At 46.4% G+C, this 23930-nt stretch overlaps 2 protein-coding genes across 2 annotated transcripts; one reads left to right on the top strand and one right to left on the bottom strand.

The window, feature by feature from the left end:
* Positions 1–706: 706 nt before the first annotated feature.
* LOC121984081 (ethylene-responsive transcription factor 8-like) lies at positions 707–1776 on the bottom strand. The gene has a single exon (XM_042536860.1). It carries the CDS (start codon positions 1677–1679, stop codon positions 921–923), a length of 759 nt encoding a protein of 252 aa, XP_042392794.1. The 5' UTR covers positions 1680–1776; the 3' UTR covers positions 707–920.
* A 5401-nt stretch (positions 1777–7177) lies between these two features.
* On the top strand, positions 7178–23619 carry LOC121984080 (putative E3 ubiquitin-protein ligase RING1a). Its single transcript, XM_042536859.1, has 10 exons — positions 7178–7532; positions 7598–7682; positions 9434–9492; positions 21486–21567; positions 21711–21831; positions 21928–21969; positions 22084–22608; positions 22707–22814; positions 22903–23106; positions 23192–23619. The coding sequence occupies exons 1-10, from the start codon at positions 7367–7369 to the stop codon at positions 23222–23224; spliced, it is 1425 nt and encodes a 474-aa protein (XP_042392793.1). The 5' UTR covers positions 7178–7366; the 3' UTR covers positions 23225–23619.
* The last annotated feature ends 311 nt before the right edge of the window (positions 23620–23930 follow it).

The raw sequence follows: 23930 nt of genomic DNA, 5'->3' as shown, positions 1-23930 counted from the left end.
TCTCGATAAATTCATCATCAACATATTATATTTTTATTTGGGGTGCAAAATTCCACTTTTCGTTATCCAATTGAGTGGCCCACCCACCCACCCACCGGCAGCTTTCTGACCATTTTCTTAAAGCTTAGGTAACACAAATGAAATGAGTTTGTACTTTGTAGATGCTCTTGTAGTAGCTTAGAATATAATTATCAAAATTGAATTAGACCAGTGTCTGATGATTCGATTGAAAATATTTAAATTAAATTATTCACGGAATCAATTTTTGTTCATGGATCCGTGCTCCCACGGATTAACATAGATCATTCATAATTCTGACATTCCCAAAATGTTGAGCTGGCCGTCGATCGCCGCCGTCCATTCTCTCCGCCTCTCACCTCACGCAGGCACTCCGCCGGAACGGAGCTGGTCGTCCACCATCGCACCTCCACCGCTCCACGTCGTCAACCTCTCACAGTCTCACCCACCTCACCTCCACGGCACCGGTCTTCAACAGTCCAGCCCTCCACGTGCCGACACTTCCGGCGCCATCAGCGAACAACGTCCGGAGCTGTCGCTGGCGCCGTCACTGTCGGCCGCCACCCACCAGGGTGAGTTTTTCCTTGATCGACACAGCGGCGCCCACTCCACTCACAGCGACAGTGTCACACGCGTCCCGGGTCGATCGTGGATTCAGGGACACAAAATTTTTTAAACAACACCAACACGGAGGAAGGATTCTCTAGATTACGCGCAACATTTTTTTAGTAAAAAAAAACAAATTTAAAGAGGATAGAAAAAAAGGGTAATTAGCAGTTTACAAAATTCTCTCTTCCTCAAGATTCACTTGTTTCAGAGGAAAAAGCAGAGAATAAAAAACAACAACAAAAAAAAAAAAAAAAGGACTAGTAGAGAATGCGAAGGCAATGGAAAAGTCATGATCAGTCGAACTCAGGCTCGGGAAGGAGGTTCAGATCGAACTTTCGAAGGGGCTTGTTGAGCGGTGCCGGCGGAGGTAAAGGGTTGGGGCGGAGATCGACCACTGAGGACGACTCCGAGTCACTCTGGGCGGCGGCGTTAGGAGCTGCGGCCGGCGTCAGACCGGCGACGAATATCGGGTGACAGATGGCAACGTGGCGGCGATCGAAGGCTGCCTCTGGTTTCTCTGGCCTGAATCCTATCGAGTCGAAGAGGAAGAACGGGCGGCGCGCCGTCGGCATCGCCGGAGCGACGTGATAAGGGCGAAATGGAAACCGCGCGGCGCCGCACCGGCCGCGCTCGAGCAGAGCGAGGTCGATCGACGGCGGCAGCGGGACCGCGAGGGGCGGCACCGCCGCCTCCTCGCGGCCGCACGACTCCACCGTGCTGCTCTGGCTGCTCGGGCTGCCGCCGGCGGCCGCGGGATGCGCGACGACCGCCGCGACGCCCTGGTTGGGATAGGCAGCGGCGTCGGGGCGGGAGAAATTGGTCTTCGCCTTGGATCCGCGGAACTGGAGGGCGGCGGCGTCGTACGCCCGCGCCGCTTCCTCCGCGGTTTCGAAGGTCCCCAGCCAAACCCGGCTCTTCTTCGCCGGGTCTCTTATCTCCGCCGCGTACCGCCCCCACGGCCGCTTCCTCACCCCTCGGAAATGCATCTCCTTGCCTCCGCCGCCTCCGGCTCCCATGCTCCCTCTGCCTTCCACCGCCTGCGCCACCACCATCTCTCTCTAATTCCACATCCCGAGCTGGGTCGATCCGGTGGAGTTTATATATCGAATTACAGCGAGATTTAGAAGGTGATTAAGGGGAAAATGAGAACAATTCGGCGCAGTCAACGAGTCGTTCGGCCACCCTTCTCGTATCCGACAAATATACCCAAGTTTTTACCCCATCACCCATCCGCACCGGGGCCCATTAGGAAAATCGATTAGGTTGCCTTCCGTGACGACCGGGTGGGCCAGGTAAAAATTAACACAAAAGTACGGCACGACGACTGCCTTCCCCGCTCCGTCGGTGCGACGGACGGTCGTTAATTACTTTGACCGCCTCTGCGGCGCTGGACGCGCAATGTGGAAGGCGGAAACCAACCGCGTCCCGCGTGGGACCGTCAACTGTCAACATCGGCCGCTGACGCGCCGCATAATTTGGATCAACACCGCGCCGGGGACCACCTCTTCCGTGCGCGCCTACACCGAGGACCGCGTCGTGGAGCTGCTACCGCGGTTGGCGGTTACGTAGGGACGGAGCGGGGGCAGTAAAAGCTCGACACGTGCGCGCGGCGGAGGGCCATCATTTCGGAGCGATCGGGCGGTGAGGATTCGGCGGTGCGGCAGTCGCCGGCCTGTTCGATCGCGGTGAATCAGCGAGCAATAAATAATTATGCGGTGCGGTGGGTGGACGATGACGTGGATGTGGATGGGTTCGACTCCGCCGCCCGACGCTGCGGGAGGTGTCGCGATATAATTGGCTTGGCCGGATCGGCTGAGGATCCAGGGCCGTTATATGCGACGGGTGCGTAAAGACCGCGCAGGGTTGGATGCGATTTTGTGTGATTCGCCGTGGACAGCCACCGCCCGCTACAGTTGCTCGAATGGGACTCATCGTGGATGTGGCCGTCGCTGTCGCGGGGCAGCTTCTTCGATGTGCGTTCGCAGAGGAGACTCTCTTTCGAAGACACGTAAGAATCAAAGTAAACATGTGTTGACTTGACCAAGCCTCAAAGCTCTTCGTTGAAACAACCACCGTGATCGACTCATATTGTTACCACCCGCTACAGTTGCTCGAATGGGACTCATTGTGAACGTGGTCGTCGATATCCCGGGGCAGCTTCTTCCATCGTGGCGCATGCATATTGCGCTCGCAGAGAGAATCTCTTTCGAATACAATTAAGGGGGCGTTTGGTTCATTCCTAGGAATAGGAATCGGAATGGGAATCATTGTATTGTGGAATGGGAATGGGTATGAATATGGATATCACTCTTAAAAGCAATGTTTGGTTAGTTGCATATCTTCTATCGGAATAAATCAAAATTTCCTTTTTTACCCTTAAAGGAAAATAAGAGAAAAAATTAGATTTGAGATAAAGATAAATGTAAGAGAAAAATATGATGAAAGAGAATGATTAGAGAGAAAGTATGATGAGAGAGAAAGTGTGAAAGAAAGAATGAAGAGAGAGAAAGTGTAATGAGAGAAAATGAGAAAAGAAAGTATGATGGGAGAAAGCATGATGAGAGAAGATGAGAGAGAAAATATGATGTAAGAGAAAGTATGATGGGAGAGGAAGAAGAGAGAGAAAATATAATGAGAAAAATTGAGGAGAGAGAGTATGATGAGAGAGATTAAGGAGAGAGAAAGTATGGTGAGAGAGAAAGTATGATGAGAGAGAAAGTGAACTGTGAGTATAATGGGAGAGATTGAGGAGAGAGAAAGAATGATGAGAGAGAGAGTGTTGAGAGAGAAAGTGTGTTGAGGAAAAAAGGAGGGAGTGTGACAAGAGAAATTGAGGAAAGAGAAAGTGTGATGAGAGAGAAAGTGTGCTGAGAAAAAAGAGAAAAGAGAGTGTGATGAGAGAGATTGAGGAGAGAGAAAGTGTGATGAGAGAGAAAAGATAAAAGAGAGTGTGATGAAAGAGATTGAGGAGAGAGAAAGTGTGATGAGAGAGAAAGTATGATGAGAAAAAAGAAGAAAGAGAGTGCGATAGAAGAGATTGAGGAGAGAGAAAGTATGATGAGAGAGAAAGTGTAATGAGAAAAAAGGAAAGAGAGTGTGAAATGAGAGATTAAGGAGAGAGAAAGTATGTGATAAAATGATGAGAGAGAAAATATGATGAGAGAGAACAAGGAGAGAGAAGTGATATAAAAGAAAAAATAAATAAATATATTTTGATATTTGATATTAATGGAGAAAATTTTAGTTTTAAGTGAAGGGTATTTTGGGAATAAGGGAATATTTTGATTGATGAAAATAGGGTAATGGCTCATTGAAGGGGAGGTACATGGGAATGAGTCATTACCCAATTTCAAGGATTCATTCCCTTATTTGTATTCATATTCCTATAATCCAAACATTAACAATGGCAATGAATGATTCCCATTCCCATTCCCCACTCCTATTCCCCTAAACCAAACGCCCCCTAAGAACCAAAGTAAACACATGTTGACCTGATCAAGCCAATCAAGTTATGAGAGCAAAAATTCAATTAAATCTAATAAATCAATCGAACCGATTAAATTTTTAAATTCAATACGATTTATTTAAAATTTTAATTTTTTTCTTGAAAAAATTAGTTAATTGACTTTGGATTAAGTTTTAAATTTCACTATTCAGTTAAATTGAATAAATTAAAATTTTGAATTAAATTGAATTTTTAGATCTTATTTTTCAAATAAGATCGAAATTAAATTTTATTAAAAAAACTGAATTTTTAAATTATAATTAGAAAATTTTGATTAATTCAAATTTTTACTAAATTAATCGCTATTTTATAGGTTCAATTTGTTCACTTATTTTTTTAAAAAAATTGATCAATTCAGTTATATAAAAAAATTTTATTCGGTTCAATTAATTTAATTCGATTTTAACCAAATACTCATCCCTAAAATAACTTATAATATTTAATGATTCATGTGTTAGGATCCTTGTTTAGTTCTTTTTTAATTAGCATTAGTTATTTAATTTTTTAAACCGATTAATCATATAAATGATTAGTTCGGTCCTACTGAAACTTTTTATTGACAAGTAAAATAAATCTAAAAGGTATATTCATTACATTAACAATCCCTCTAATGTCAAATTGAAAATAAATCTACAAGCTATCGCAATGAATGACCTATATTAGGTTTATCATTTCATTAGAAAAAAATATCTTATAATGCACTGCATGAGTACTCGTGCATGGATATTACAGTGGAAGACTCTCATTTATAATGATTTCATTAGTCGATGTGTGTTCGGTGATAATTAATAAACATATAGGTTAGTTCGACATATAGGTTGGATCAAGAGTGTGCTCTTCGTGATTGAGATCACATGAGTTGAGGGATACAACTCGAGTAGAGACCTTTATACATGAAAAGTATAAAGTGGTTAGGCATGATCAGTAGGACCTATTAAAGTGTTTAGGTATAATAAAATGTAAAAGAGAAAACAAAATTTTAATATGTCATTTGTTTTTTAATTTAAATGTTTGAGATTTAACTAAATAATTATGGAAGTAGATGATTTTTTTTTCTGATTTATTTACTTAAAGGGATAAATTTGAAGTACAATTTATCTAAATCAATCTCTAATATATTCATCTTATTTAAATTTTAGATTATGATTATCTTATTATTCTTTTAAATATTTTACTATTTCATTATACTCGTGATCTTATTTGAGAGCTTCACAGATTGTAAGTTAATTGGGTACGAAGGATTGACGGTATAAGATCTTTTCCTTTGAGAAGAAACTTCTCTTTGCTCTTGCATATATGGAAATGAACCAATAAAATGTCAGTGCCTAAAAATCAAGGGGTGTTTATCATGAATGCCCTCCGACGTTCAAGTTAGTACAACCCTGAGTAGGTTGATGAAGAACAGTAACAAACGTGTGCACGAGGATGAATTACAGATGATCAGAGAGTATACCTTCGTCAAGGAGAGGACTCTCCTTTATATTTCATCTCACATAACTTCCGTAATCACGAGATGACAAAGTGTGTCAGAGGTTGTTAGGTAAAGGAGAAGGTATGACCTAGGTAGTATGCCATAATCGTCTAAAAAATCTTTCATTTACCTATATGTACATCTTTTTTATCGTTTATAGTTTCTATTATCACTGAGATTAATAAAAAAATATGTTGTTATAAGTGGCCGAATAATGGAGAACAAGATGATCCCTGAAAAAGGTTTCAGAAGAATATTCTCTGACATATGATTACTATTATAACAGATTGTTAAGATATTGTCTGTTGAAGATATTTCGGTCGCTCCTTAAGTCAACCAACTAGTTGGGATGTTGTCTGTTTAATATATCTTGGTCGGTCCTTAAGTCCTTAAGTCGGCTGCCTAATTAGGATGTTTAGTTGTATTCAGTATTCTGCATAACTTGCTCTTTAGTGTATTATATTGTATGTATTTTGGCCTGCCATCAAGGCCGAACGCCTTTATATCTGCCTCGGTCATTAAGCCAATCGGTTATATTCTGTACAGTTTTGAGACATTCGTTCGGAGAATAATATAGTGCCTTAGTCATATTGAGAATTTGTTTGAGAAATAATATAGTACTCCATGTTCCCGGAAAGTCCTTCTGATGCCCTATGCTTTGCTAGAATCCCGTCCAGGTAGTAATATGAGGACAAGTGTTGCAAATTTGATCATCCCTTTACCCGACTAGGCATATAATGAACTACTAGAAGAAATACAACTACTTTTCGGGAGGTTTGGTCAGCATGTTTAGTTGAGCTGCATGATGCCTTTGCCCAGCTGATCTTCTGTATAGCCAGGATATATAAACTTGTCATGACCAGGACATATAAACTCATCCGATTTTGTGATCGTATGGATACACATGCCCATTATCAGTGGAAATCAATTAGAACGACCGACAATCAAGATCGTCTGGGTGTATACATGGGAACTCATTCCCATCGGCACGTGGAGTCGGCCAGCCACAATCTTTATCACCTTAGGATCTGATCACCCTTAAGATACTAAGCTCTCAGATTCGCTCGACTTAAGGATTGATGGCCTCTCCTAATTAGACTTTTCTTTCCGACCCGATTATAACTTGGACGGATTGAATCTAAAAATTTTAACACTGGGTAATTTAAGCAAAGTCGGTCCCTTCTCAAATGTGACCACCAGATCATTGTAACTTTACCTACCCGTCGCCTTACCCCCAAACTATTAAGTCATCTTCCGGTCCCCTCGTCGTACCCCCGTCAACTGGTTCCCTATAAATTTTCATTAATCCTCGTTAAAAAATTGAGATATTTAAAAACAATACAAACATATTTGTGTTTTAGAGAATTATGATCGTTTAATCCTACTCGTTCCAAGAATGCCTTCGTAACCGACACCATTCTCCACCCGAGATCCTCAGGAGCGGACCCCGCAATTCTCCCGCGTCTGTGCAAGACAAAAAAACGGGTAGGATGTTTGGTGAGTCTTCCTAGCAATATACAAAAAGAAAAGATAGAAAGGAGTAGATCCGGTCCGGTCGGCTTCGGACCACCGAGCGCAAACCAAAGCCAACGCGTAAACAAATCGCGAAAAAGCTGCGGCCTCATCTTCATCGTCATCTTGCTCTCGGTCTCCGTCTTCTCGAATAAGAAGGGGACGCGCCGTCTCCCTCCTCCTCTCCGCCGTCCTTGCGCCTCCAACTGCGCTTCTCTTCTCCAGCGCCGACGGGACTAGGGGAGGACCAAATGCCCGCCCCAAAGCGCCCGCTTTCGCCTCCTCCCGTCCACTCCATCCCCGCCTCGGATGATACCCCTCCCTCCGCGATGCCCCTCGCCGACCCGCCTCCGCTTCTGCTGAAGCATGAGCCTGATGTCGAGGACAGGGAGGCCACTGCACAGGAACTGCGGGATGGTGTGGACTGGTCATTCTTTCTTCACCGTGGGGTCCATCTCACCGTCGTTGCTTTTTTGCCGCAGATTTCGATGGACGGGTTGGTGGCGGAAGATCGTCGGACGAGGGTGACGAGGAGGAGGAGGAGGACGACGAGGCGGAAAAACCGGAGTAGGTTACCATTCTCTATAATCCTCGTTTGTTTCTCTTCGTGCTCTTTGGTATCCTCTTTCTCTCTGATATCGTGTTCTGATTGTAATTGCCTGGCTCGTTTGTTGTCGTGGTATGTACCTTTTTTTCTATCGTCGAAGGTAAAGATTGCGTTTTGGGGCTCGTGCATGCCGCCGCGTTTGGTGGTTGTCCTCCTTTTCTATATGGAATGCCAGTGTTCCATGGCTCTGCCCTTGTGACTGCCTATACTGCTAAGCAGGAAACTGAAGTTGCTAAGAAGAAATAGTTGGATGGCGTTTCCAACAGTTTACTACTTGACGTGCAACATTCATATGTTTATTGCCTTTCTAACATTGCCTTCTTTATTTTCTCCAATAACTTTCTTGTTTTGTAGCCCGCTTGAAATTTCGTAGACCCTGTTTTTCTAAGTGGATAGCATCAACTTCATCATTCCTTTGTTGTTTTTTCAATAAATTCCTGAAGGCCATGATCTATTTTGATTTCTCAGTCCCAAAAGTTTCATTCTAAATCTATATGTTGCTCAATTTCTTGCAGTCTTGACGATAACTGTATATGCCATTTAATGTTTACTTTCCTTAACATGTTATAGCATTTCATCACTAGTTGCCCTACAACTTTTTCAGAAGAATGTCACCTAAAGTAAAAATGTTGTCATATACATTCTTTCACAATCTGCTTCTGATATTTTGTCTATATCTTATTTTATGATCCTTCTTTAGTGTTTCAAGATCCACTAATTATATTCGTAGGAAGTTCATCCATGTTAGTTATTATAATTCTAGTCATTACAAACAATCAAACATTGAGACTACATAGCTTGGAACCCATGTGTTTTAACGAGGTCAGAGCTTAGGGCTTTTTTGAATATCCTGCTTCACTCAAAAAACGTTATAACTTATATCTGATCAATTTAAGTACATATGGACAAACTTGGGCTACAATCATCGTGCCTTCCAATTTTGGATCCCAGAACATCTTTGATAGTGAGAGTGCGAGACAATCGAGCTTGTTAATTCTGTCAAGGACAAGATAATTTTCTTCTCTAAACTAGTAAGTTGCCTCAAGACAAGTAAAATAATAGTTTTTTTTAGCATTTATATCCTCATATGAAACATATCCATAAAATGGAACAATGAACTTGGTTCAAAATAAGGATTATGAGAATATAAGATGGGAATGGTTGTTAAGGCCTGAATGATTGGATAATAGGATGGGCCATAAAGCAATGGTAGGGAAGTAACCACAATAGTTACTCTTGCTCTCAATGAGAAAATACAGAAAATTCGTACACGTAAGACGTAATTGTTGATGATCTGATTACCTTGACAATTTGTCTCCTTGTGAAGCCTATATCAGTTCTCTTTTACCATGTTATGGATTTTATTGGCAATGGCATCCTATCAGAAAATTCCTACCTATTTATTCATTCAACTGTATAAGTGATATAACTTGTTGTTAGAACCCTGCTATATTGTACCCTTAAGGTATTCTGTTTCTTGTCTTGTAGAATTAGTCCACAAATATGCAAAGGTAATTTCACTTGTCAATGTATGAACATATATATAGTGTAATTGCCAAGTTTACTCTAATCGTTGTTTGAATGATTTTATTAAGAGGTCACATTTTGCATAATATCAATCATATCTGATCTTGCTTTGTTTCAATAGAAATATCTGCAAAGTTTAAGTTTTTCTACTATAGTACTGACTTATCACTTGTGTCGTTCACAGATTTATTTTTGTGAAACTTGCTGACATTCGGAAAGAAGTGCAATGCCCTATCTGCTTAGGTACTATAAATTATTGCTCCTCTGTATGGATGCATTCTGTAATTTGTTTTGTAAATTTTTGTGTCTGGTAAGGTAGGTTAATTGGCTCTGCCAAGTGCTAGTTGCATTTATTATGACTGTGTTTATACTAATCAGTCTAACTCTCTTGGCTTTGCAAGGCTTTTCTTCACTCTTAACTAAATTTTTATTACGCTTTAACTACAAAATTCTTTTCACTGTATTTTTGCCCATGATCAGAAAAATAATTAGGTAAGATTATATGATATCCTTTTGTAATCCAGAACCTCCAAACCTCCAATATGAATATTAACATTGTCAACCTTTAGCCACTTTTGTTTTTCTTTCCTAACTTATAGGTAAATCTAACTGATCCTGCCCGAATGCTGAATCAACGGACGTTGGGCACGTGGCACTCCCCGGATGCTGACGTGGATCCTCGACTGGTTGCACGAACCTCCGGCGAACCTGCACAGAAGTCGGGCCGGGAGGGGTTCCCGGCGGCGACCCTCCGACGCTCAAGTCAGGCAAGTGAGTGATGAAAAAGGTGGCTCCAAAGGTGTCAAACGCGTACCTCCGGCGAAGTATGAGGCTCTTTATATAGAGCGGTGAAAGAGCTCTTGCACGTCCACCGAGGCACATACGTGTCCGCAGCCCATACCTCGGTATGTGTCTGTCAGAAAGCTTACCTGACGCCATACTGCTACAGTCCAAGCACGTCTTCGATGGGACAACAGAACACCTCGTTGTCAGACTTGGAGTATGGCCTAGCCATAGGACTTGACAGCTGTCATAAGACGTTCTTGTCCCTCTCTACCGATCACAGGCCAGGGCGTCCGGCAAGCCGATTGGACGGGGAGTCCGTCCGGCCAGCCCTTATCTTAAGCGCCGGCCGGACGGCACTCACATCCCGTCCGGCCTGTCGTTGGCATCGATATGCTGGGGATATTTTCGGTAGGATGCTATGTAGGGACTGTTTAGCAGTATGTCACCTTCTCTTAGGCCTTCCGATCGGCTATGTGCTACTGTTCCATTGAGCGTCGGAACCCCGACTTCTGTCGGGGCGACTTTTACCATCGGCTATTCAACGGTCGGCCAGCCGGGAGGTCGACCCCTCCTTCTCCGATCGGCCACCTGGCCTTTCGACTCCCTCGTGGCATTGACCCCTCAGAATGGGGGTCCCCTGTTCTAACCGCCGGATCACTTGCCTCCCCCTCAAGTCTAGTCGAGGGAGGTGAAGTCCGACTGACTGGACTGCCGATCTGCCTGGATAACGGCCGCTATACTAGTCCGCTCGGCTAGGCATAGAGATGCACATCCGGTCGGCTGTGTCTTGCTCGTGCCTTGTATTCCCTTGAAATTCATATCAAATCCTTTCCCTTACTGTTAATCACGTGCGCTGCGCACGGTAAGGTGCGCTGCGCACGGTAAGGTGCGCTCATTAAATGCGACCTGTGTCCTGCTGACACGTGGTGACCCTGCTCTTGTCAGCGTATGGCGGTGGCATTACCTCCGATGGGACAGCAGCCGTTTGAAATGAATGGCTGGATGATGACCTCGTTCTTCGTGACCTGAATCGGACGGCGACGGTCGCTCGACGCTAACGTTATAAATCTCGCGGCCACTTCTATCCGCCGCCTTCTTGTTCCATCGACCTTCGCCCTCACGCTGCTCTCTCTGCTCCGGCGATCCTTATTCCTTGCCTGTTTGGTGCGCTCGCCATCTTCTTCCTTTCCTCGATCTTTCTTGCACCCGTAAGCCTTCCTTTTCAACTCCCCACCTTCTGTATTGTTTTCTTTTTCATTCCCTCGGCATTTTCTTTTAGTTTTTCTGTCGATATCTCTTCTGTTTTGATCATGGCGAGTACTTCTACGCCTACGGTCGGCGCTCCTGGTCTTTGGTATACGACTATGGAGAGCCGATTCGATGAAGAAGACGCATTGCGTCTCATTCGGACGTATGAAATTCCGGCCGACCACGAAATAGTTGTAGCCACTCCTTCCGATCGACCTAATGATCCGCCGTCCGGCACCATTTGCTTCTTCCGTGATCAATTTTTGGCCGGGCTGCGCTTTCCTCCACATCCGTTCATCGTCAAAATATGCAACCACTTTCGCATCCCGCTCGGCCAATTAGTCCCGAACTCGATTAGGTTGCTGAGCGGGGTGATAGTCCTTTTCAAATTGAACGATATCCCCTTGGACCCCCAAATCTTTCACTATTTCTTCTACCCAAAACAATCCGAGTGGGGGACCTTCATATTTCAATCTAGGTCGGGTGTCGTCCTATTTACCAACATGCCGAGCTCCAATAAGCATTGGTCTCCCTGAACGGCCGGCCTTCCGAACAAAGTGACAGACGGCGGTGCCGACTCAACCGAGTCTTGGCAAATTCAAGAGGCATCCGGCGTATCTTCATGCGGCCAACCAGCTGGTCGGACAACGTTACGATATCGACAAGTTGCTCCTTCCTGGAGTAATGTACATATTTGGCTTGTCTCCCATCCAAGCCGATCTGCCTTGTAGCATGAGTAAGCGATTCTTATCCCCCTTTTTCTTTTGTTCTAACTGATTTATTCTTTGTTTCTGCAGCTGAAGTTATGTGGCGTGCTAAGGCAACCGAAAAGCTCAAGCTGAAAGCCGCCAATATTGAAGCGGTAAAGGACAAAGAGGTAGCCGAACGGGGTTTGGTTCCGACCGGCTCTGCAACTGAAGGGAGCGAGGGAGCTCAAGTTGCTCCCGAGGCATCTGCCACCCGCGTCTCCACTGACGAGGCCGCAGCCAATATTGCAGCATCTGCACAGGCAGAGGAGGAAGGCCGATCGGCTGACGAGACACCTTTGGTGACTCGAAAGCGCCGTCGGCTAGAGTCAGCTGCTCAACAGCCTTTGCCGAGGGAGCAGCTCTCCGAGCGGAGCGATGATGCTCAAGCGGTTTTTGAGGCGGTCTCCTCGGAGCACACTCCGACTCAACTTGACTTGCCGCCGACCATCCCTGAGGCGCAACCTTCCACCTCTCGGACTTTACGTCGCCTTAGGCGACTAAGCGACCGTCCGGTTCCGATCGGCGAGTCTTCTGGCCATGCCGCTACATCTCAAGATGATTCGAGCGGCCCGAGGGTGATTAAAACCGTCCTCAGATTTCCCTCGGAGGAATACCTACTGGCCATCGGCTCCCGAACAGCAGATCACCCTCACCGGTCCGCTCGCCAAAGTTTGGGAGGACGCGCGCGTACGCGTCGCGCTCATGTCTCCCAGTCAGCTAGGGGACAGTAACCTGCAGCAGGCGACCGGGGTATGTCTTTCTGTTTTACTGATACTTTTTGTTTTAGCTTTTAGCTTAACTGCCTTCGTTCGCAGAGTTGGGTAGAGCAGATTGTGGTCAGCAATCGATTGACCGAGCTGGAGGAAGAAATGAAAAAACTTAAACTTTCGAAGGCAAACCAAGGGCAATCCACGGCTGCTTTGGAGAAAAGCAAAAAGCTTTTGGAGGCCGAACGGAAACGAGCTTCCGATTTGGCGAGCGAGGTCGCTCGGCTTGAAGCTGTGGTCAAACAAAAGGATAAAGAAATCAAGACGGCGACCACTCGGAAGCGCAAGGCCATCGACGACACGGACTTAATGAAGGTGGAGATCGAGGGCTGAAGCGGCGTCGAGGATCCGGATGCCCTTGGCCAGAAGGAGGTCGTTCGGCGATCCGCTCAAATTGAAGGAGACTTGAAGGATCTCCAAGCCGCCATAGCCGCGCTCAAAGAGTATCGGGATGGAGTCGGCCCGCTTCGACGAAGTGAGGAAGGCATTTGTCCGCTTGGACTTCGGAGAGAAATTCACCGACAAGATTTCCCTCACTTCGAAGAGGCGATCAGGCGGTGAATTACTCAAGACTAAAGGCCACCTTTCATGGTGACCATCCCCGGAGGATCGGCTAGTGATGGGCGCCATTCCTGATGCTCTTTTTGATTTTGACGCGTGAGGAGTGTTTTTTATCAACTTTTTTGTATCCTCGCCATTCGGCAAAACTTATTTTTGCTGTAAGTTCTTTTGTTTGCCCAGCGTTTGACGTAAATAGATCATCTTCCCGTTCTTGCAACTTTTGTTTTGGCAAGAAATTTTTCTTTCATCATGTTTAAAGTGTTCTTTAAAACTCCTCCGCTCGGCTTCATACTTTAACGTGAGCTCAAGCCGATTGTTTTCAAAAAACGCCCTTCGCCATGCGACTTTACAGCCGCTCGGCGCGCGAACGTTATTCGCTCACGCGCTCCCATCTTTCCGCTCGGACGTTTATAGACGCCGGCTCGTCTCTCGATATTTAACGTCGGAGCTCGACGACCTTCCGCTCGGATGTTTATAGACGCCGGCTCGTCTCTCGATATTTAACGTCGGAACTCGACGGCCTTCCGCTCGGACGTTTATAGACGCCGGCTCGTCTCTCGATATTTAACGTTGGAGCTCGCAGGGCTCGCTCGCTATAAGCCGACAAGAACCTTTGGGCCTTGAGCCGAGCGGAACGTAGAGTCGGTCGAACGATACTGGCGGCGAACTTCTCGGACACTTGCAGTCTCCTTTTTTTTTTCACTCGGAACGTTTATAGACGTCGGCTCGTCTCTCGATATTTAACGTCGGAGCTCGACGGCCTTCCGCTCGGACGTTTATAGACGCCGGCTCGTCTCTCGATATTTAACGTCGGAGCTCGACGATCTTCCGCTCGGACGTTTATAGACGCCGGCTCGTCTCTCGATATTTAACGTCGGAGCTCGACGGTCTTCCGCTCGGACGTTTATAGACGTCGGCTCGTCTCTCGATATTTAACGTCGGAGCTCGACGGCCTATTAAGGCTAATTTTTATTATATGCTCCCGAACGGCATGGGGTCTTCGTCATTGAGCCTCCGACTCGGCTAACATTCTCCCGGCCGAACGGCGCGGGATCTTTGACCCCGATCTTGCTTCAAATAATAATATAATATACACCCTGCCCGAACAGTACGGGGTTTTTACCATCAAGCCTTCGACTCGTGTAATTTATATGCCCGGCCGAACGGCACGGGGTCTTCACGCAGTAGGCCGTTCGGCGGATAATGTTCAATGCGTTTTTATCTTTTTGCTTCCTGCATTACAAGGACATAGACGACTAGTCATATACACAAAAATGAGTTACATCGGTGCACTTCTCATCCAGCTAGATAAGGCTGGAGATGATTCGCGCTCCATGGCCGATCCAGCTGCCGTCCGTCTTCATCCTCCAAATAGTAAGCGCCCGAGCGGAGTTTTTCGATAACCTTGAAGGGGCTCGCCCAGGGAGCTTTCAGCTTGCCGACGTCACCGACCGGCTTGACTTTCTTCCGGACAAGGTCGCCGATCTGGAATGATCTGGGGATTACGCGGCGGTTGTAGTTTTGCTTCATCCGCTGCCGATACGCCATCAGCCGAACGGACGCCTTGGCTCGCTCCTCGTCGATCAAATCCAACTCCATGTTCCTCCGTTCGGCGTTGTCATCATCATAGCTCTGGATCCGGACGGACTCGACGCCAACTTCAACAGGAATGACCGCTTCGCCGCCATACACCAAGTGGAAAGGCGTGACGCCCGTCCCTTCCTTTGGAGTCGTTCGGATGGCCCATAAGACGCCCGACACTTCATCCACCCAACTTCCTCCCAAATGGTCGAGCCTAGCACGCAAAATACGAAGAATTTCCCGATTAGTTACTTCAGCTTGACCATTGCTTTGGGGGTATGCTACGGACGTGAAGTGCTGCTCGATGCCGTAGCTTTGGCACCAATCTTCAAGCATCTTTCCTGTGAATTGCCGCCCGTTGTCGGAAATCAGTCGGCGAGGGACGCCGAACCGACATATGATGTGCTGCCATATGAACTTTTTGACCATATGTTCGGTGATCCTGGCTAGCGGCTCGGCCTCCACCCACTTGGAAAAATAATCGACCGCCACTAGCAGAAATTTCTGCTGTCCGGTCGCCATAGGAAATGGACCAACGATATTCATTCCCCACTGATCGAACGGACATGAAACCGTTGATGCCTTCATTTCCTCTGCCGGTCGGTGGTAGGAGTTATGGTACTTCTGACACGAAAGGCATGTCGACACGGTCCGAGCGGCGTCTGCTTGTAAGGTTGGCCAGAAGCACCCGGCCAACAGGATCTTCTTAGCCAGCGATCGTCCGCCCGGATGTCCTCCGCATGATCCTTGATTTACTTCTTGGAGGATGTAAGCCGAGTCCTCCGAGCTCACGCATTTCAACAGCGGGCGTGAGAAAGCCTTCTTGTAAACCTGATCGTCGATGAGTGTGAACCGACCGGCTCTCCTCCTTAACAGTTGGGCTTCATTCTGATCGGACGGCGTGGCGCCCGAGCGTAGAAACTCCGTGATGGATGTCCTCCAGTCGCTCGGAAACGTAAGGCCTTCCATACGATCGACATGCGCCACCAACAATACTTGTTCAATTGGCTGCTGAATGATGATCGGCGTTATTGAGCTCGCGAGTTTGGCTAACTCATCGGCCGCTTGATTTTCTGCTCTGGGTATCTTCTGGACGATGACTTCTCTAAAATTGGCTTTAAGCTTCTCAAAGGCTTCCGCGTAGAGCTTGAGCCGAGCACTGTTGATTTCGAAGGTACCAGAGAGCTGCTGAGCAGCCAACTGGGAATCCGAATGAAGCGCTACCCGACCGGCTCCGACATGCCGTGCTGCCTGCAAGCCGGCTATGAGGGCCTCATATTTTGCTTCATTGTTTGTAGCTTTATAATCCAGCCGGACGGATAAGTGCATCTTTTCTTCTTGAGGGGAGAGCAACAGTATTCCAATCCCGCTTCCGAGCCGAGTGGATGATCCGTCTATAAATATTCTCCACATAGCTTCCGGCTCCGAATTCTGCACCTCAGTCACAAAATCTGCCAAGGACTGCGCTTTGATTCCCGAGCGGGGCTGGTATTGGATGTCAAATTCACTTAACTCCGTTGTCCATTTGATGAGCCGCCCGGACGCTTCTGGATTCAGCAATACACGCCCGAGCGGGCTATTAGTTTTGACAATGATGGGGCAAAGGCGCCGAGCGGCGAGGACCAGAGCGAAAGCCAGCTTCTCGAGCCCAGTGTAGCGAGATTCAACATCTTTTAAAATAAGACTAAGAAAATACACGGGCTCTTCTCCGCTCGCCCTCACTAATGCCGAGCCGATTGCTCGCTCGGTTGAAGACAAGTAAATACAAAGTGGCTCACCCGCAGTCGGCTTGGCTAATACCGGGAGAGAGTTCAGATATGCCTTCAAATCATCGAACGCCCGATCACATTCTTCGTCCCAGTGAAATTTTGTAGCCTTGCGCAAGATTTTGAAAAAAGGAAGGCTCCGGTCGGCGGTTTTGGAGATGAATCTGGACAGAGCAGTTATCCGACCGGTCAAACGCTGCACTTCCCTTGTATTTCTTGGAGGCGGCATGTCTTGTAGAGCTTTCACCTTGCTGGGATTTGCTTCGATGCCCCGCTCGGTCACTATGTAACCTAAGAAACGTCCTCCTTTTGCTCCGAACAAGCACTTCTGGGGATTTAGCTTGACTCCATATTTCCGTAGCGTTCGGAAGGTTTCCTCCATGTCTTTGAAGAGATCGGCCGATCGGACGGACTTGATGAGAATGTCGTCCACGTACACTTCCAGATTTCGCACGATCTGCTCTCTGAATACTTTATTCATCAAGCGCTGATATGTGGCACCCGCATTCTTCAATCCGAACGGCATCACATTATAGCAATAGGTGCCGTCGGCCGTCACGAAGCTGACTTTTTCTTGATCTTCACGGGCGAGCGACACTTGATGATAGCCTTGGTAAGCGTCGAACATACATATTAATTCGCAGCCGGCCGTAGAATCCACCAGTTGATCGATTCGGGGCAAGGGGTAAAAGTCTTTCGGGCAAGCTTTGTTAAGATCCCGAAAATCTATACACACTCTCCACTTGTTGCCAGGCTTGGAGACTAGCACCACGTTCGCCAGCTAGCTAGGGAACTGGACCTCGCGTATATGGCCGGCCTCCAAGAGTTTTTCCACCTCCGCTCGGATGATGGAATTCTGCTCGGCGCTGAAGTCCCTTTTTCTTTGCTTTACTGGCCGTGCATCCGGTCGGACATGTAGCTCATGCTGCGCTATGCTTGGCGAAATTCCAGACAGCTCATGTGTCGACCAGACGAAGACATCATGGTTTCTCCGGAGGCATTGGATCACCTCCTCTTTCTTACTCGCCTCCAGGTCGGATGCGATGAATGTCGTGGCCTCCGATCGGGTCGGGTGTATCTGCACTTCCTCTTTTTCTTCATAAACTAAAGAGGGAGGCTTTTCAGTTATAGCATTCACCTCGATCCGTGGCGATTTCCGAGCGGAGTTTGCTTCTGCTCGGACCATTTCAACGTAGCATCGTCGCGCTGCCAGTTGATCTCCCCGTACTTCTCCCACTTTGTCTTCGACGGGGAACTTGATCTTCTGGTGGAAGGTAGAGACAGCCGCTCGGAACTCACTTAGCGTCGGTCGTCCCAGGATGACGTTGTATGAGGAGGCAGAGTCTACCACCACGAAGTTCGCTGTACGCGTCCTCCTGAGCGGCTCTTCTCCCATAGATATGGCCAGACGAATCTGTCCGACCGGCTGAACTTCATTGCCCGTAAACCCGTAAAGGGGGGTTGTCATGGGCAGCAGCTCGGCTCGATCAATTTGCAGTTGATCGAATGCTTTCTTGAAGATGATGTTGACCGAGCTCCCTGTGTCAATAAAAACACGGTGGATAGTATAATTCGCTATTACCGCTTTGATGAGGAGAACGTCGTCATGCGGCACTTCGACTCCTTCCAAGTCTTTGGGCCCGAAGCTTATCTCGGGTCCGCTCGCCCTTTCCTGACTGCAGCCGACCGCATGAATCTGGAGCTGTCGGACGCTCGCCTTCCTCGCTCGGTTAGAGTCACCTCCGGTCGGCCCGCCAGCAATGATGTTGATCTCGCCTCGGGAAGTGTTGTTTCTATTTTCTTCTTCCCGAGCGGACGGTCGAGACCGTTCTCTAGACATTCGCCGATTCTCCCGCCTCGGAGAACTATGCCGATCGGGAGTCTGTTGTTGTCGCCTATCGTCTTGAGTCCGATCGGCTTCATGAGTTCTCTGCCGCCTATCGGATGAGGGAGATCGCCGACCGCCATTTCGGGGCACGGGTTGAGCAATCAAGGGAAGGCTTCAACAATCCCTTGTGTTGTGCGTATCCGTCCGGTGGAAGGAGCAGAACATCGGGGTCCATTTCTTCTTTGGTTTGGGCCGGGCGGCAGCTACCTCTTGCACTTGGGACCTGGCATGGGGAGAGCGGATTGCTTCGGCCCTCGGTCCTCTGGGTGGATGAGCAGCGTGTGGCTTCCGCTCGGCAGGGGGAGCCCGCTCGGTTGGAGCTTCCTTTTTCTGGGCCGCTTGGGCTTCCTCCACGTTGATGTATTCGTTGGCCCGGTGTAGCATGTGGTCGTAGTCTCGGGGAGGCTTTCGAATGAGCGATCGGAAGAAATCCCCATCCACTAGGCCTTGCGTGAAGGCATTCATCATGGTCTCCGAGGTGGCCGTTGGAATATCCATGGCCACTCGGTTGAACCGCTGGATATAGGCTCTGAGCGGCTCTCTTGGCTCTTGCTTGATTGCGAACAAGCTGACACTCGTCTTCTGATAACGCTGACTGCTTGCAAAATGATGGAGGAAGGCCGTTCGGAAGTCCTTGAAGTTTGTGATGGACCCATCCGGCAACCTCTGAAACCACCGTTGAGCCGATCCAAAGAGGGTGGTTAGAAAGACTCGACACTTCACCCCATCCGTATATTGGTGAAGGGTAGCAGTGTTGTCGAATTTACCCAGATGATCATCCGGATCGGTGGTCCCATTATATTCGCCGATCGTCGGGGGCACGTAGTGCTTGGGCAGTGGATCCTTCAGGATGGCTTCTGAGAATTGGCGATTAATCCGTTCGGGCGATGTATTCGCTCGGGGGGGCTTTCCCTCTCATCTGGGCCTTTCATCAGAAGAAGATCCCCGATCTCTATGGGTTGCTGCAGCTTCGAGGGTGCGGAATAGGGCCCGATGAAATGCAACGGTGGCCTGCGGTGCTTCCGCTCGGCCCCCAGACGCGGACGTTGCTTGCTGCTCCGGTCGCTCGGCTGCTGCTTTCTGTTTTTGCTCCACAAGCTTGGCGGCCCTCAACTCGACCAGAGCGTCGAGTTCCTCCGTGGAGAGCGTCACCGTGTGTTGTCGTCCAGTCTCGTCCATTGCTTCCGTTCGGATGCAGGAGTGTTCCCACAGACGGCGCCAATTTGATCCTGTCCGAATGCTGAATCAACGGACGCTGGGCACGTGGCGCTCCCCGGATGCTGACGTGGATCCTCGACTGGTTGCACGAACCTCCGGCGAACCTGCACAGAAGTCGGGCCGGGAGGGGTTCCCGGCGGCGACCCTCCGACGCTCAAGTCAGGCAAGTGAGTGATGAAAAAGGTGGCTCCAAAGGTGTCAAGCGCGTACCTTCGGCGAAGTATGAGGCTCTTTATATAGAGCGGTGAAAGAGCTCTTGCACGTCCACCGAGGCGCATACGTGTCCGCAGCCCATACCTCGGTATGTGTCTGTCAGAAAGCTTACCTGACGCCATACTGCTACAGTCCAAGCACGTCTTCGATGGGACAACAAAACACCTCGTTGTCAGACTTGGAGTATGGCCTAGCCATAGGACTTGACAGCTGTCATAAGACGTTCTTGTCCCTCTCTACCGATCACAGGCCAGGGCGTCCTGCAAGCCGATTGGACGGGGAGTCTGTCCGGCCAGCCCTTATCTTAAGCGCCGGCCGGACGACACTCACATCCCGTCCAGCCTGTCGTTGGCATCGATATGCTGGGGATATTTTCGGTAGGATGCTATGTAGGGACTGTTTAGCAGTATGTCACATTCTCTTAGGCCTTCCGATCGGCTATTTGCTACTGTTCCATTGAGCGTCGGAACCCCGACTTCTGTCGGGGCGACTTTTACCATCGGCTATTCAACGGTCGGCCAGCCGGGAGGTCGGCCCCTCCTTCTCCGATCGGTCACCTGGCCTTTCGACTCCCGCGTGGCATTGACCCCTCAGAAGGGGGGTCCCCTGTTCTAACCGCCGGATCACTAACATTTAGCATTGGAGAGTGTAGACATTCTTGACTTGTAGCTTCTCATTAATTTGTTCACTTGTCTGTTTGTGGATCAGTAGATTTGGCTATACTAATAAAGATCACTTTTGGTTAAAATTTAAAGGGAATTTTCTATTTGATCTATTTCTTCATAAGAATTGATTCAATTTTAGGTTATAATCAATGGTTATCATAATTTCCATGAGTGTGAGTTTTGGATCTGTATAACCAAGATGGGAAGCCCAGCTTGTAATGCTCCTCTGGCATCTATCATTCCATTGCCCATGGTGTTTTTGGCTATTCCTTTGGTCAGGATTTACTTAATTTTTTGGGTAACCACTCAGTTGGTATAGTCTATGTTCATGTTTTTTTTAATACTATTCTTCTAGCTACTTGATAGCAAATGTCTCATGCATTCTAAGACTTTGTTGCTAAAGTATATAATGTGTTTTACTACTACTTAATGATTTTTTCGGAGCCTTTCCAATTAGATAAAAGGACTTACTGATGAGTGCTAAATTTCTATCTTGATTCAAAATTAAATGCTTATAGATGACAGGCAAAATGCAAACCATGAATGCCTTTCATCGTAAACAAAATTTGGGGGTTCACATTTCAGACCCTTTCATGGAGCAATTATGCTTGAGAATTTATAACATTTAATAATAATAATAATCATAATAATAATAATAATAATAATAATAATAATAATAAAAGAGTTAAAATCATGTCTTTGTTTTCTTTTCACATTCTAGTCTATATGTTAGATCGTTTTGATTAGTTGTTTGATACTCTTATACTGAAGATAAGTTTGCTACTCTTTTCCAGGAATAATACGCAAGACAAGGACAGTAATGGAATGCCTTCATCGGTTTTGTAGAGAATGTATTGACAAATCAATGAGGCTTGGGTATGTTAAAATACTTTATCTGTGCTTATCAGCTTATGCAAGTACATTTTATTTGGTTTTGTGATGCTATCATTGAAAAGCGTGCATTGTTAGTGTTTATTCTACTGGCTGGTAAACTAGTTGTGATTGTATCCTTCTTGCAGAAATAATGAATGTCCTGCATGCCGCACACACTGTGCAAGTCGGCGTTCTTTGAGGGATGATCCCAACTATGATGCCCTTATAGCAGCGCTATATCCTGACATTGACAAGTATGAGGAGGAGGTACATCATATATAATTAATTGAGTGCATTTCTTTGGTCATTCCTACTTGAAATATTTGTTGTGTGGTGAACTCTTAGTTTAATTGTGGTCTGCAGGAGCTGGCTTTCCATGAAGAGGAGAAATCCCGCAATAAGAAGGTACTCTATACTATTAAATGATCAATTAATTTAGATAGATTTAGGATACAGTGGTTTGGTTGTCTTACTGTCAACTATCCAACCTATATCTTACTGATCTACTATTCAAACTAGATACAAGCATACATAGCTGAAACGTTTCGACGACAATCTGAAGCTCTTGGTAGGAGAAGGTCATCCACTAGAGCTAACACACCATTTGGAAGAAAACCACAAGGAAGTTACCAAGGCCATCTACGTGGTCGAGGCAGAAATATTGGTAACGATGCTGCAGTTATCGGGTCTGATGAAGAAGAAGAAACCAATGCCAATGATGAATCCAAAGATTCCTCATCTGCGGATGAACCCTCCCCAGACCGAAAGCCAAAGAGATGCAAGAGATGGGGGGCACCTCCAGCCAGAACAGCAGGAAGTGTAGACATGGCTGAAGAGAATGAGGATTTTGAAATCAACAGAGAGCCTCTTGGTACATTGCCTTTGCGAGCAGGAAACAGAGAGATGCTCGCATGGGGGAAGAATGGCACTCGGAGTCAAACTAGACATAATACTTCTGGCGGTTCAAATGGCAGGTTGACAAAAGGGGGACGCGTTGCCAAATTGGTTGATTATCTTCGGAATCTAGAAGAAGTTGATGACGAGGTAAATTAAGAGGAAGGGTAATCACTTATTTCTTCAAATTCATGTCTAATAACCACTATGCGCCAACACTACTTACCACTCTGATTTCTAATCTCCAGTTTGATATACACTTGACCCTGATTCCTTTGGATAAGGAAAGCATGCCAAATTTGGAACGACAATTTCTTAGCTGCAGGCCGACCATGTCAATCAAACACCTGTACCAAGTAAATGTGTTTTTTCTATTGCGCTAAATAGCGTAGTCTCTTGAAATTGGAGAAGTTTTCCTCTAAGTTTGTGTGGATGTATTTGCAGTTTATTGCTCTTCAGACATCCACACTACTTGAAGGAGTTGAAATATATGCAAGGAAACCTCGAGTAGAAACAATGTCAATGAGGTGTGCCCGCCCAGAGGGTGAGCCATCTACTGATCCTTCTTCGGCAGGCCTACTGAGATTGGAGGGAGAAGAATCCCTTACCACACTCTATGCTTCTTTCACTAGTGATAGTAGGGAGCTGGTGAGATGTCTCATGTGGTATATGATTAGTCATTTCCTTTTTCATCTTAGTTGTAACAGATCATTTTGTGTTTTTTTTTTGTCAGGTTCTGGTTTATCGTCTGAAGATTGAGAGCTAGAAAACTCAGCATCGAAGGAAATTGTGTATACAACACCAACATGCCTATAGTATAACAAAACAACTACTAATGGCTGGTTTCGAGAGGCAGTGGTTAAACAAAGGCGCGATCGAACCCATTGTGGAAAAAGTTAACTTCCATGCTGATGCCCATTATTACTAAGCTTAGGGTTTAGCGATTAGCCAAATGAGTAGACAATGGCTGTCGATATTGTTTAGTTAAAGTATGTTTGTTGTTATTTAATTGTTCACTTGAAGGTGAAGTTGTTTACCTGTAGCTTGTAGACATCTACTCAATGAAAACTGCATCTGATCTCATGTTATATCCTTTGGTTTCTTGACGCTGAACAGAAGAGTTATTTTAATTTTAGGATAATTTCATCTTTTGAAGGGTTATGGTTTGAATCTATTTAAACTATTTATTTAGTTGTTTTGAGGAGTTTTTGATCAATAATAATTCGGTCATGTTCTTCTTCTCTCTAAAGTTGCAAATAGTTTTTGATTTATTATGTGAATCAACGGAATTGATAGTTATCTGTTATTTAATTTTGTATCAAAGCTGAGTTGATCTTGTGGAATTATGCAACCGAGTATATCGTAATGTTTTGTTGATAATGTTTTTGATTGTGATATGGAGCAATGATGTCGGCAGATGGTTGATAGACGATTTCTTTTGTTTGTGGATCGGCTAATAGAAAGGATGACAA

This window comes from Zingiber officinale, chromosome 5B (assembly GCF_018446385.1).
Source record: "Zingiber officinale cultivar Zhangliang chromosome 5B, Zo_v1.1, whole genome shotgun sequence".
Lineage (NCBI taxonomy): Eukaryota > Viridiplantae > Streptophyta > Magnoliopsida > Zingiberales > Zingiberaceae > Zingiber > Zingiber officinale.
Note: the sequence above shows the minus strand (reverse complement) of the source record. Positions and strands in the feature narration are given on the sequence as shown.